The sequence below is a fragment of the Elgaria multicarinata genome, chromosome 6 (assembly GCF_023053635.1).
Source record: "Elgaria multicarinata webbii isolate HBS135686 ecotype San Diego chromosome 6, rElgMul1.1.pri, whole genome shotgun sequence".
In the NCBI taxonomy this organism is placed as follows: Eukaryota; Metazoa; Chordata; class Lepidosauria; order Squamata; family Anguidae; genus Elgaria; species Elgaria multicarinata.
Genome location: NC_086176.1, coordinates 67932444 through 67947764, shown reverse-complemented (window position 1 = coordinate 67947764; position 15321 = coordinate 67932444). Strand labels below are relative to the sequence as shown.

At 43.5% G+C, this 15321-nt stretch overlaps 1 protein-coding gene across 1 annotated transcript in view; it reads right to left on the bottom strand.

The window, feature by feature from the left end:
• FBXL17 (F-box and leucine rich repeat protein 17) overlaps positions 1–13960 on the bottom strand; it is a 204362-nt gene extending 190402 nt beyond the window's left edge. The window contains exons 1-4 of the mRNA XM_063129536.1: positions 12936–13960; positions 9470–9592; positions 7385–7642; positions 5173–5304 (exon numbers count right to left, since the gene is read on the bottom strand). Coding sequence (XP_062985606.1) covers positions 5173–5304; positions 7385–7642; positions 9470–9592; positions 12936–13787 — 1365 coding nt within the window. The 5' untranslated portion in view covers positions 13788–13960. The remainder of the gene's footprint in view (positions 1–5172; positions 5305–7384; positions 7643–9469; positions 9593–12935) is intronic.
• Between the last annotated feature and the right edge of the window lie 1361 nt (positions 13961–15321).

Below are 15321 nucleotides of genomic sequence, written 5' to 3'. Positions count from 1 at the left end.
GATGCCAGTCCAGCCCTTTCACATTGCCACTATCTGCTTTGAATGTTTTAAACAAATTAGTTTCCAAGAGATAACACAGAGTAAAAGGCACTGAGGCTGAGAAATGTTCTGTAGTATTCAGACTGTAGCAGGCCAGGGTGTGCAGAAGGAAGATATCGAGATCTTTGGATGTCCAATCCCAGAAGCCCCAGTCAGCAGGCCAATTTTCAGGAATGCTGGTCCAAAACACCTGAAGATCTACTGTCTGCCCACCCCTAGTATAAGGAGTAAGGGGGAGAAGAGCACACAAATACAAACAAACCAAGAGTATCCTAGATAGCCAGTATCAGAAGCCTCCAATAAGTATAAACAAAATGTAGAAAATATCATATTGGATTAAACATATCAAAAGATAACCATGGCTAAAAGTGAATATACCCTGAACAAGTTTGTCTAGAAAACAGCTTGCAATTACAACTTTTCTCTCTCTCTTTTGCACAACAGGGCAACATATGACAGATTCATACCCTTTTATTCTTGCAAAACTGGTTAAAACAGCCATCCTATAAAACTGTCACTCTAAAAATGGCATATTATGTAAACAACTATTAAAGTGTTAAGCAATACAAGCCTTTTGTAACGGGATACCAAGCTCAAACATTCTGCAATATTTTAGGGATGGTTAACAAACTGCACACACAGTTGCACAACTGCTCCCCCTCAGGATGTGTCTACAATGATCTGTGCATATATGGAAGGAATGGATGATTTGCTCACTCAAGGAAGGAAAGGAAAGGAACCTCTCGTGCAAGCACTTGAGTCATTGCTGACTCCTAGAGGGATGCCTGCTTTCGCTGACATTTTCTTGGCAGACTTTGTAGCGGGGTAGTTTGCCATTGCCTTCCCCAGTCGCAATTACCTTTCCCCCAGCTAGCTGGGTACTCATTTTACCGACCTCAGAAGCATGGAAGGCTGTGTCGACCTGTGCTGGCTGCCTGAGAACCAGCTTCCACTGGGATCAAACTCAGGCCGTGGGGAGAGTTTCGGCTGCAGTAACTGCCGCTTACCACTCTGCGCTCACTCAAACAAGGAGCAAAATAATGTCACAATAACCTAAACATAAGGTTTCAAAATCCAAATTTCTTTTGCTCTCTATAAATCTAGCCACACTTGTTTTATAGTTTACGTTTAAACATTTTTCTTAATATAAACCTTGTTTAAGACATAGATATTCAATGCAATCGACTAATTAAGACTGCCTAACTGCTCTGCTAACACGCTATGCTGTGATGCGAAATGACTCAGCTGGAGGATGCTGCTGAAGAAGAATGCCCTTAGGCCTGAAACAATCTGATAAATCAATGCGTGTACAGCACACTTTCCTAGCGGCTGGATATGAAGAATTCTTTTGTGACAATGATACCTTGGCAACTTCCAGGTTTAAAAACCTGAGAGCCTTCATGACATGTCAGCATCAAGACATTGCATTTTTATTATACATGCACACACAGTTTTCTACATTGCAAGCCCACTATAAACACATTCCAGCAGTGGTGGAATAAATCAGTGCCAAGCAGAGGCAACGCAGAACACACCACTGACACAGGGAAGGACCAAAGGCAAAAGGGATCATTATCTGTACAGTAAATTACCAGAAAGGCAGTCACTCTCTCTAACCTTCAGAACAATTCTCAAGGCCAGGTGAGCATTATAATATTTACCCAATCTAAAGACTGGCAGGTTTGTGACTGAGGCAATATTTGAACCATGTAATTCCAGACACTCAGCTCACACTCAGATAGCTACTAACAAGGAAATATATTTATACAGAAGCTGCAGCGTGGCTAGGTTTACTCTATAACCATAGTTTGCCACAGGCCCTGTTCAGAAGACACCTTAAACCACAGTGGTTAAGACTTTTTTGTTAATATGGTTTAAGGTGTCTTCTGAACAGGGCCATTATGAGTTTTCTCCATGACTATGGTTTGAATAAACCGGTTTTCTCGTAATACCCCAACTGAGGAAACTGTGGTTCATTCTGTGATCAGTTAAACCAGAACATCAAATCAGGATTTGATTGTAAGCTAATCAGTTAGAATAAGCCACAGTTCCCCCAATTTGAGCATAACAAAGAAACCATAGCAGATGCAAAAGCAAGGAAGCTCACAGCAGCTCATTCTCATAACAAAACGTTTTTGTTATATCTGTACAACTTAACCATAAAATCTGTGTTGTCTCTTTTTTGCCAAAGAATATGCACAACCTTTCTTTTTGTTCTATGTAGAGTGGAAAAGTGATGGAAATGTTTTTAATAAGCTTGCTAGGATGCTAACAGAGAAATGCAAAACATAGGCCTTGGGCCATCTAGTTCTCATAGGTTTGTTCCCTTTTTTATATGGAAGTATAGATAAGTACAAAAATTGAACATTTTGAGTAATTTCCAAGTCAAACCCTGCAATTAAATCAAAATCCCTGCCACAGAAGACATTTTAACAGAACCAAAGAACAACTGTCAAAGTGAAAGCCCATTTATTAGTAACAACTTTTTTCTTGGTCTGAAAAAGTTGTTATAGCCTTCAGAGTTTTAGTAGTGAATAGATTCCAGTTTTGTTATCCTCCTGTATTTTGTGAAAGTTCAATATACTGCTTAGGATTTCTAAAGCACCGTATTTCTTCGATTCTAAGACACACTTTTTTCCCCATATAAACTTCTCTAAAAACGGGGTGCATCTTAGAATCACGAGTGCGTTTATTATTTCTTAGAATCAAAGCTTTTTTTCTGTTGGTGGTACTGAAATTAGTGTGCGTCTTACAATCGATGGTGTCTTAGAATCAAAGAAATACGGTATAGCCACATGATTGGGCTGCTATAGCCACTGCACAGCTCTTTAAAAATCCCAGCCAGTTTTTCTTAACTAACAGATGCTCTGAAATGGTACCCTCCAAGTTGTAGAACATGAAGAGGTGGTTCTATTACTTGCATTTTAGTTATCTGTATCCCTTGCTAGGGGGAAATAAAGCATTCAAAATACTCACAGCAGTAAGGTGCATACATATTAACTGGATTCCCAGAATATGTTCCAGAAACTAAATTTAATGCTATGAACTGCTGAGAGAGTCTATTATATTTAGCAGTATATAAATGTTAACAATAAATAAATTAGAAACATAGGAAGCTGCCTTATATTGGGTGAGACAATTAGTTCACTTAGTTCAGTAGTTGTCATACTGACAGGGAGCAGCTGTCCAGGGTTTCCTGGAAATGCCAGAGTTTGAAACTATTTGCACATAAAGCATGTGTCCTACCATAGAACTAAGGCCAATTGGTGCTGTTCAAACCACATCTGATGTGACATCACTGTTCACTCTGTTTCTGGGTTGGTTGCAAGAAATGTGGTTTTCTTGTTAAGAGTGGAGCTTTATTTCCTTGCAGACTGAGCAATTCTAAGAAAGCACATTTCTCCTCCAAAGAACAAAGGTAGCAAGCACAAGCCTTTAAGTCGTTTTTTTCAATGAGATACCAGTGAAGCCAAGTTTAATGTAGTTCTCCAGTGCCTGGACAATTACATAGTGATATTTATGAGACTTCTTTGAGATTGGAATAGTAATTGCATAATTGAACATAGAACTGATAGCCTCTCCAACATGGCCAATACAGAGCTGATTACACTTATAATGTATAAAGTAATAAACTTACTAGGGAGAGCACATTGGACAAATACAAATTATGAATGGTCAAGTGTTCCAGCTACAATCTGTTATGTTACATAACTTCCTCAGACAAAGTCTTTCATTAATTCATACACAATTATTTGAATAAAGTGAGTTTTGCCTTGTCAGCTCAATTTCTCATGACAATATGCATCAAGTACAGTGGGTAACCCAAACGTTTCTTCCACTGAAGTGCTATTGAGGGACCCACCTGGAAAACTTTACATTAGAATTAGACGTCCATGAGAGTTTTCCATTGCAAATTATTTTTCCACTACTTTTTAATGGAATTAGTCCAAACAATGCATGTGAAGGCGAAAGTGTGATATCAGAACCAGATCTGATTGCTATGAGAAGAGCTGCAGCAAAATTAGTAGCTTATAATGAAGTACCAATTTCATGTAAAAGTAGAGAACCAGTGTAGTGTAGTAGTTAGAGTGTAGGACTGGGAAGATCTGGGTTCAGCCATGAAGCTCATTGAGTGACTTTGAGCCAGGGTTGTTGTGAGGATAAAATGGAGAGCAGGAGGATCATGTTCACTGCCTTGGGCTCCTTGGAGGAAAAGGCAGAATTAAATGCAATGAATATAAATGTAACGAATAAAATAATAATAAATTTGGGGGGAAATGAGAAAATATTAGTGCTCCAGTTTCATTTGTTGACACTGATACAAAAAGCATCTCATTTAAATTTGCCAAGTTTTACAACCCAGATCAATTATTGTCAATCTCTTCAGAAATATCATAATCTTGTAATATGTTAATTGTTTTTTATAATTAATACAAACATGATTACTTTGTTGAATCAGACCAAAAGTCCATTTAAACCAGGATTCTGTGTCTAATAATAGCTACTCAGGTGTATTCAGGAAGCTCAAAAGCAATGCATTTGCTACTAGTCCTGTTTGAATCCAGTATCTTGCATTCAGCAATATACTGAATCTGTATGCTGAAGTTCCATTTAGCTATCAGTAGAACTTTCCTCCATAAATTTGGATATTAAAAAATAAATACATTAGACAGTCTTTACTGATCAACACAAAATCTTGTGGTCATATAAACCAAGCCATGTAAGCAATGCATTGCACTGTGGAAGTGTACAGAACTCTTCACAGAATGTTTTGTGCCCACCAGCAACCCAGTTTAGAAATTCTTGTACTATGAGATTAGTGTCCAGCAGTGTTTTGCTAGTAGTATTTGTTACATTTATACTGACTACCGAAACACACAAGACAATCACAGTTTTTCAATTTCCTTGAGCTAGCAGTCCACCCTTCATGTTTAAGTATGAGCTATATCTTGAGAATCAGTTTTTAAATCACCATGTGCATTATAGGTTAACGTTTTCAGAATATGAGTAAGTTTCTAAGCAGATCACTCTCCAAAACATAGTTAGCATGCACTATGAAATCTTTGGAGTGGGGTAGAAGCTGGAAGAATGTGCAGACATTTTTTGTTTAAATACATGATAGCAAGTACTTACTAATTTGTTTTCCTGCATATATATTCTCTGTAACTTCAGGCATCCTTTAGCTATAATGATCATTCCTTCATCTGAGATCTTGTAACACTGCCCAAAATGAATATCTTTCAGTTCTCTGCACACTGAGCCCAGCTGCAAATGAAGTTAACATGTGCATAAATATAGCAACCAAATTCTTATATACTGTATGCTTGTCTTCAAGCTACACTATATTTATAAACATTACAGTGCTACAGAGTGAATTCAGATTCTAACTCAGAAGTTAGTCAAGAAGCAATATTGCTCACAAAACATGAAATTTATGGCAGTATAGATCTCAGCAGTTCAAGATGGTCATAACACAAGCTAGGTACTCCAATTTATTTTCTACTATTATAAAAAAGGCTTATTAAGTTATAGCCATCTGTAACGTGTATAAAATAAACAGAAACAAACTGTATGATATTTTATCAAGTCAATTCCAGTTATCACCCCTAAATTAATAATGGCACCTTTCCTTTAGAAGCTGAGAAACAGAAATTGTAAGATTGTCTCTCAACTTAAAACAACATCCTTTATTTGTATAAAATTCTTTCAAGCTGCCATTTAGGGCTGTGCCCTCTAGACAAGTTACACTTTAAATGTGACCAGATGGCCAGAATTACTTTACAAAGCACTTCATAAGTTATGGTATCAAAGGCAGCCTTGAATAATCTTCAAAGTGTGTGCAAATGCTAGCATAGAAGGAGCAAGGCATGGGCTGTTGGCATGAAGTTAAGGGTTTAAATGTTTTAAGACCATTCTGGCAGCCAGTGCAACTGACGTAGGACTGAAGTTGTATTCAGATTTTCTAACTCCCACCAGCATCCAGGAGGTCACATTTTCTACCCGCTGTAGCTTCCACACAGACAGCAGAGGCAGCCGCATATAAAGCGTATATTCATTTATTTACAATATTTTACCCAATTATTACAATATTTTACCCAATACATTTTGAAAATTTTACTGAAATTTTCAGTAAAATTTCATATTTTACTGAAATAAAATACAATATTTTATTCAGCCAAAACAAAGGCTCCCAGAGTGGTAGCGGTCTAGCTTTAAAAAACACACTCCTGACCACCGCCATCATCTGTGCCTCCACAGACAGCAACAATCCAGGAGCATCCTAAGCTGTGTTAGCATCCAGACCTACTACACCATCCAGTTCTGGTGTAACACCATCCAGACTCAATTGCACGCTACTATCCAGATCAACCCACAGAACTGCCATCTTCCCAGAATTATGTTTCAGTTGGTTCTCCCTCACCCATCCTAGAATTGAATCTAGACACCTATTCAAAAGTTCCACAGCCTCCCTGGGAGGATCAGGTGGAAAAGAGCAGAGCTGCATATCATGAGCTGACAGCTGACAAATTGTTATATACTAAGGTAAGCACTGAAGAGAAATTATGCGGGATGGGGGAATAGAAAAGGTGGCTGTTGAGCAGGGTGACCATATGAAAAGTTGGACAGGGCTCCTGTATCTTTAACAGTTGCATAGAAAAGGAAATTTCAGCAGGTGTCATTTGTATATATGGAGAACCTGGTGAAATTCCCTCTTCATCACAACAGTTAAAGTGCAGAAGCTATATTAGAGTGACCAGATTTAAAAGAGGGCAGGGCACCTGCAGCTTTAACTGTTGTGCTTAAAAGGAGCCTGCATACACTGCCTGTCACAAAAATCCCAGAAAACAGTTTATTTAGTGCTAAAATTGGGATCCATCAGGACACAACTATACCTACATTTGATTGATTGTACTTAAAAAGAGCTATGAATGCATAGCTAAAGAACTGCACACGTAGACAAGGGTCTTTCTGGAATTCTTGACAGAATAAAAAATGTTGACTAAATTTGTTTTATCCCTTATACATCATTGTACATCACCTTGGATATCTTTGCATGCAGTGGAAAGTAATATAAATACATTTTGTTTTGACACCAACAGCCCACTCCTACACACATTTACTCAGATGCAGATACCACTGAATTTAGGGAGGGCCTACTCTCAAGGAAGTAGACATTAGATTGCAGCTTAAGGTTGCAATCCTATATATAATTATCTGGGAGTAGGCCTCACTGAACTCAAAGGGACTTACTTCTGAATAGATGTGTACACAATTGCAGTGTTAGTGATTTAAGGACAACTTCCTCTGGTATCAAAAAACACCTTCACTAATATTTAAAGCTTACCTGCTTGAGTCCTTCATCAGTGAGCCGATCTTGGTTGCCTACATGTACTTTCTGAAGTTGAGGGCATTGTGATGCCACTGCAATTATAGATGTATCAGACAGCTGTTTACATCTGTAGGCTGTATACCTTAGAAGTCCAGGACATTTAGATGCTAGCACACATACTCCTGTATCTGATACGTTACGGCAATCTGAAATATTGATTTCAGTTATATTCTGGCTTCTTGATGCAATTCTTTCCAGTAACTCATCGGTAACCTGCCAAACAAAATCCAATACATAATGGTAATATTCCCACAGTTTATTATTTCTTTTTTAATTTTATGGTTTTTAAAAAAACCAAATAGAAGTATCAGCAAGTCTGAGACAGTTACTACCGTACTACTGAATAGCATTTACACACGCAAATCTAGCTTGGTGATACCTTCACTATAAGTCTGCCCTCTTTGTGTTCCTGTCCAACTTGAATTTTAGGTACCTCCTGTTGCTAATAATCCCACATGCAGTACTATGTCTGCACAATATATTTGGAACCAATAGTTCTTCTGGATCTAATTCAATCCCTATCTGACTCTACCACATTTACCAAAAAAAAAAACCCTGCTCATCACAGCTACCAATGTCTGTTGCAGCTCCCATGACAGGCCACAAAGCCAAGCTGGCTCAAAGATATTGTTGTTTCTTTGCATCAGAACTGACACTTAAATCCTGCACATTGCTAGTCCAGTGTTCAGATAATCATGCTCTAAGCTTCTTTAGTCTGTTAAGAGTTTTGTGCAGGTCACACCTAATCCTCCATCATACAAATATACATATGTTTAAATCACAATGGGTTTATTCGCAGCTGTTAACAATATATTTTGAAGTAAAGTCATAAGAAGGCTCTCAGGCTGCAGGACTGGGAAAGATTTCTGCTCAAGTCATTGACTGGAATTGGTTTCTAAAGTAGACAACACTGGGCCAATGATCTGACTCAGTGAAAGTTTCATATGTTCCTGTATGTTTCACACAACTTTTTGAAGAGAGATCGCCATCGTGCTACTACAATGAAGTAAGAAGTTAGGAAAACTCATTGGATGAGGGCCAATAAACTGAAACTAAATCCTGGCAAGACAGAAGCCTAGTGGATGAGTGGTTCCCGAGTTTGGGAGATGGCTGGCTCATTGCCTGTTCTGGATGGGGTTGCACTTCCTCTGAAAAATCAGGTTCATAGTTTGGGGGTACTCTTACATCATCTGTCGCTGGAGACTCAAGTGGCCATGGCAGCTCAGAATGCCTTTTACCAGCTTCACCTGGTTCACCAGCTACAGACTCTCCTGGACAGGGACAGCTTGGCCATGGTGGTACAGGGTAACCTCAAGATTGTATTACTGCAATGCGCTTTATGTGGGGCTGTCCTTAAAGCTGCTCCAGAAGCTGGATCTAGTGCAGAATGCTGCAGCTCAGCTGTTGTCCAGAGATGCCCCTTTCCAGCATGTAACTCCTTTGCTGAGGGAACTGCACTGGCTGCCTATTCAGCACTGGGCCAGGTTTAAGGTTCTTGTACTTGTGTACAAAGCCCTAAACAACTTGGGACCAGGATACCTGAGAGAGCATCTTCTCATCTATCAACCTGCCTGGTCACTGAGGATATCCGAGGGCCTGCTCCTGGTCGTTCCACATAGACCTATCCTCTGACTGGAGTCCACCAGGGGAAGAACCTTCAGTGTGGTAGCCCCCTCCTATGGAATTCCCTGCCTCTGGAGGTCAGGCAGGCGCCAACTTTGTATTCCTTTCGGCGCCTCCTGAAAACATCCTTGTTCCAGGAAGCCTTCCCTTGACAACCAGCAATGATTCACTTTGCATTTTGCTTTTTAAAAAATGTATTTTAATGTGTTTTTATTCTGTTTTTATTTTATCTTGTACACTGCTCTGAAATTTTGAATAAGGAGCAGTATATAAATATTGTAAATAAATCAATAAATCACATTTCTTTTATGAGAACTCAGCAAGATGAAAAGTGGCCACAAGTATCACTTTTACAAGGAAAAGACAAAGTAATTATTTTGATATGGTCAAAGGCATTCAATGTAGCTTCCTTCATACCTGCTGACGACTACTGAGATCCAATTGCTTCCAGAACTGGAAATCTAAACAGAGATCACGCCAATATTTACAAACCAACGATGCTGAAAGACACCGCTCATTCAAAGATAAGTTGGAAAATATCTATGAAAAGAAAAGAAAAAAGTATAGTTAAGAAAAAGTCAATGCCTCAAATTTCCTGCCTATCTTCCTGACACTTTCTTGTTCTAGGGCTTTGATTCTTTTTGTAATATTTGAACAAGTATCTTTAAGGCAGACACGTTTCCTGCAGCTATGGATTTATAACTCTTCCACTGATTTTCACCATTCCATAATGTTTTAGCCATAGTAAGCATTAACAGACAACCTATATATTAACTAACTTTCCAGCCCCATGCAGATGAGCAGATCATGTTGAATGACAGACTTAATGACCTGATTAGCAACTAGCTGTCCTGGAAAGCCAACAGGCCAACACCTCTGTTGTCAGACAATTTTCTCATCTCAGGTTCCTATAGTCTAGCAACTGAAAGGCTGGGCAGCATTCTTTGGAGGGCTGCTTAAGGGCTTTCTGATTGGGTTTTCATGACGTGATTACCCACAATGGGTAAAATAATCCATGGTGGGTTATTTAACCATTATTTAACCCACCGGGGTTATCATGTTGTGTGGTGGGATTTTTTTAACCCACAGTGGCTGCGTTTGGACAACACAATAGTTAATGGTGGGTTAATAGTCAACTCCAGGGTTGATTATAGAGGGGGTACTCCCCACACAACAGTTCCTACACAACTGTAGAGTGGTTGGGGCTGGTGTTGAGTGGTGTCAACCCAGCATTTCACTAACACAGCCCCTGCACCTCTCCCCGCTCTCCCTCCTCCCTCAGTCCTCCCGGTGCTATCCCAGCAGCCTCTGCACGTTGTGCTGGCTGTAGCAGAGCAGCCAGCGCAGTTTTGGGCACTCTTGCCCAGGAATTCTGTAGCCAGCCAAGATAGCCAACTCAACCCTGCAAAATAGTCCACTGAGTCCGACAGACAACACGCTAACCAACAGTTGTGTGAATAGTCAACTTTGCAGAGTATTGGTTATCTCCGTTGGTTAATTTGAGGAAACAGTCAACCATTGGGTGGGTTTTGTCCAACAGACAACATAATAACTGATCAGTGTTTTACCAAAATAACCCACACAAATAATCAATGATGTGCAGAGTGGATTATTTAAACTGCCATTGGTTATCATGTTATGTAGTAGGCACACTTCGTTATTTTCATCAACTACAGAGTTGCTAGGCAAGATTGGTCAAAGTGGTGGCTGCTGCTCTACTTGATCCAGCAGAACACTATTTTTGGCAGCAAGGGATGATGGGATACAAGTAGGAGGACTGAAAGGAGGAGGGAGGGTGGGGGACAAGTTATTGAACGCACCATGGATTAATAATTTTCACACATAGTTGCTTATAATAACTCACTGACTGGGTTCAGTTTACACAATAGTCAAGGGTTGATTAAATAACCCACAGTAGAATAAATAGTCCACCATTGACTACTGTGTTGTCTGTGGAGCAAAAACCACCCTGCAGTTGGTTATTTCCACAAAATAACTCCAATAATCAACGATGTGGAGCGTTTATCTGCACAACCGTGGATTCTTGCATCTTCTGTCAGGCTCTGTGGATTATTTCCCCTGCCCACAGAGTAACGAGGCAAGAGCGACAGAAACCCCTGTCACTCTTGTCTAGCAGGGCTCTATAGGCAGGAGAAATAATCCTTGCCCGGGAAGACCTTGGGTAACTACCCATTGTGCTGTCCCTTGGTGGGGCGCCGCAATCCGCAGCTCCCCACATGCTTCCTGGGATAGGCCCATTAGTTTCAACACTGAGGCCAGAAAGAGCTGTCAGCTCTCTCTGGCCTCAGCATCGAAACAAAAGGAAAAGGAGCCCATTTGAACTGGAAATGAGATTGCGTTGCATCCTTACCCAGTGGAACCTCCCCTGCCTCATTGTTGCTGGAGCAGAGCCCGTGGTGCATGGCCCTCCACAGCTAGAACCGGGGGACTGGAGATCTGCCCCCTGGTTCTGGCTGTAGCGGCCACAGAGGGACACATGCTGTGGGCACCACTGCAGCAAAAAGGAGGTGGGGGAGTGTCTCTCCTCCCCTCCCCATGGATTGGCAGCGTCCCAATCAGGTGAGGAGGAACCAGCACCGGCATTCGGTGGAGGAGGGGGGCAGAGAGCAATAGCCAACCCAGCCCTTATAGCCTACTCAACAGATGATTTATTTGCATGTCAACTTAAGCCCCCATTCACAGCTCTTGAGGATACTTCTCGGAATAAACGTCCACAGAAAAAACTTATTATCTCGAATAAACCATATCTGTGGGAATGATTCTGTGTCAAAGATCCCAGCTAACTGTGCCTATGAAGGATGCCTGCAATGTGATGCAAAGCAGGATTCTTGAATAGCTTCAGGGGGCTCAAGCAGGATTCCACACTCTTGCCTTGAGAATGTGCACTAGAAGCATTCTTTGCTTCTTGACTTTTTAATGCTCTTTGGAGCACAGGACACACCAACTCCCAACTTTTCAGACATCCTCCTTCCTTAACTTTCAGTGTAGCAGCATGACCTAGTACTATGAATTCAGTGTAGGCTCTAAACTATAATTTAAGCCAGAACACATAACATTTGTTAAACACCACTCAGCTATTCCCATAACCTTGATATCTTTTTTTATCATAAATGATGGGTTACTAGACAGTGACCTTTCCCATAGGCTACTCATAGTTGTTTGCATGTGGAATAGTTCTCTATGCTAATAATTATATTACAGATTCATTGATGTGACTATACTCTAAAAGCACTCTGTTCTCTCAAGACAGAGATCCAGCCTCATTATAACTGTTTGTCATATTGTGAACAATCAAGAACAGGAAGGGCCACAGCTCATTGGCAGAGCATGTGCTTTGCATGCAGAAGGTGCCACCAATCCCCTCCATCTCCAGGGTTAGAAAAGAATCCTGCCTGAAACCCTGGAGAGCTGGCTGCTTCCAGATAACTATTTCTACTTTGCCTTCAACTGGGTTACAATGTAATGCCCTTAAAAGACACCCTATGCAAAGGCTTGGCTACGTGGCAGATACCTACACTCCTGATTCATTGCTAACTTCCAGCAGGAGTAGAATTTAGAAAATAACCTGAAGAAGCGTCCTCACATCAGAAGCACCACTGGTGACCCTAGATTACGCAACCTGTCCCACATGAGAAACCGGTACACTGAGGAAGTGCCACATTCAACACAGGCAACCCAGAAAACGACGAAGATGTCTTCTTACAGAGCCTCAGGGGAGTGGGGAGGAGAAAAAAGAACGTAGGGATAGAAATGATGCAAGTACCTATGTCAAGAAGTGGGTATTCCCTGCATACCTTGGGAGCCTCCGGATCGTGGTTACCTGATAGCACCACCTTTGACTGTCCGTACTCAGCAAACCCACCTTGAGAAGGATGGAGGGCGGCAGCTGATTGATGTCTGGCGACGGCGGCTGCAGCTCTCGGCAGCAGTCGCCTGGGTTCTCTGGGGGCTCCTCACAGTCCGGTTCGCGGGGCTCGTGCTTTTCTCTCCCCCCAAGTTCTGGCAGCTGGGAAGGGGAGCCTGCCGGCGTGAGTCCCTTCCCGTCTCCATTCTCTCCAGTGGGGTCCCTAGGCGATCCTCCCCTGGCGCGCTCTGAGGCGCAGGGCAGGGGGCAGAGGAGCTGCTCAGGCAGGAAGCCCGGCGGGCAACCGGCAGCCTCGGGCGGCGGCGAAGGACTCCCGGCCCCTTCCGCCTCCGTAGTCTCTGTGATGGTGGCGCAGCGGGGCAGCTTGCGGGGCGGGCAGGCGGGCAGCCCGACTCCTTTGCGCTTGCACACCATCTCCGGCGGAGCCTCGCCGCTCTCCAGCGCAGGCCCGAAGAAGCCCCGGCGCGCTGCAGGCGGCGGCGGCGGCGGCGGCGGCGAGAACAGCAGGCCGGAGAGGAGCAAGCGGCGGCAGCGGCGGCCCCGCTCTTCCCAGGCGGCCACCGGCGACAAATGCAGCAGGCGGCGGGCGGCGCGCTCCTCGGGGGCCGGCAGAGTCGCGTAAAGAAGCGGCGGCGGCGGCGGCGAGGAGTCCCGGCGAGCGGGAGGCTGATCGTCCGCGGCTGGCGGGCTGGCGTTGTGGACCAGGAAGCAGAGCATGCAGGGCCCGCGCAGGAAGCAGCTCCGGTTCCGCGGCGGCACCTTCCCCTTCAGGGGGCGACTGGGGGGGCGGCGGGGGCAGCTCTTCTCCGCTTTCTGGCTGGTTCCCTTCCGCGAGAGAAAGTGGCCCATATAGGAAGCAGAACCGCCGCCGCCGCCCCCGTGCCCGGCCGGACCTCCCCTGCGCGGCGTTAACTGCGCCAGCCCAGCCTCACAGCGACATGATTCCCCGCGCCTCTTAGCGCGGCGGCGGCGGCGGCGGCGGCCGGCAAAACTCTGAGGCCGGTACCCACAACACGGCTAGTTCCGGGACGTTGACGGAAGCGACCGCCACTTCCGCCTCTCTGACCCCCTCGCCATGAGTCGCTTGTTGTTGTTTTAATAACCAAAACAAACAAGAGGCGCCGTGCAGCGCTCACTTCCGGTCCCGATAACCCGGTGGAGGCTGGTGGTTCCCATGTGGGGCTGTGAATCCGCCCTGGGTTTCAGTCAGAACTCTAAAGGAGCTATCCAAGGTACTTAAACCAGTTTGGGGATAGGGTTAAGCACTTTAGATAGCTCCGCTAGAATTCTGACTGGAACGCAGGGCGGGTTCGCAGCCCCACTGACGGGTTCGCAGCCCCACCAGCCTCCGCTGCGAAAACCGCCTTCCCACGTGCGGTGCAAGGGGAGGGTGGGATGCAGCGCTTCTGCCCTAAGCGACCCCGTCCGAAGTTACGGACTCCGTTAGAAGAGCTGCTGGAATAGGAAGCGGGATGTTTGCGAGCATTTTTAAGTAGTTAGGCTGTTGGTGAGTGTGGGCATGAGGGTTTTTGTAGTTGTTGTTTTAAATCCGTTTAATTTCTTTTTGTCTATTAATAAGTTTGCAGAGACTTAAGCAGCGTTTTGGAACCTCGGTGCTCTTGCTTTTCTCCGACCAAGCCGTGTTATTTCTGCCCTTCAGAATTTAAAGCAGTACTTTGGCCTCTCTTTGAGATTACTCGATTTTCTCTGGATTTATGTTTCATTTCGTTTGCAATGACAACGTTATTACTTGGGGGCGTGGACATAATAACATATTTTCGAGAGGAGAAGAAGAAGAAAGGCTGTAAATGGGCAGCAAAAAGTGAAGCGTGTACCTAGGCAGAAAATCCGGCAGACCTTCCGAGAGTAAGAAAGTGCCTGTTTGATACTTGCGTCCTCCTGACAGAAGTGAAGCGGAGGTTCCCTAGAACATGCTTTTTCGATATTACTGCTGCAGCGTTGGGCTTCAACGGGAGGAATCTATTCCTCCCGTTGAAGCTTCTCAACAGGAAGAAATTCAGCAGGTATAGCTTCCTGGTCTCTCACCCCGACCCCCCCCCCCTCCATGTTGGGAGAGGCAGAACCTTTTATATTTCTACCTATCATGCAGGCTTTGAAGGCGCTGAAGTACAAACACACATACACACACGCCGCTTTTTTTCTTTTTTAACTGCATGGTAGCTTGTTTTCTACTCTGGGGGCAATAAAAGAAAGTTTAAGAATTACAACAAGAAGAAGTTGCACCCGTTTTCTCTTAAAACCTAATCAACAGGCAGCAGTTCAAAAGGCAAAGCCTTTCTCATGGCTTCATCGGTTGTATTTCTGTCAGCCACGAGACATTAAAATGTAGTGTCCCGCCCAGAGTGGGGGGAGGAAAACAGTT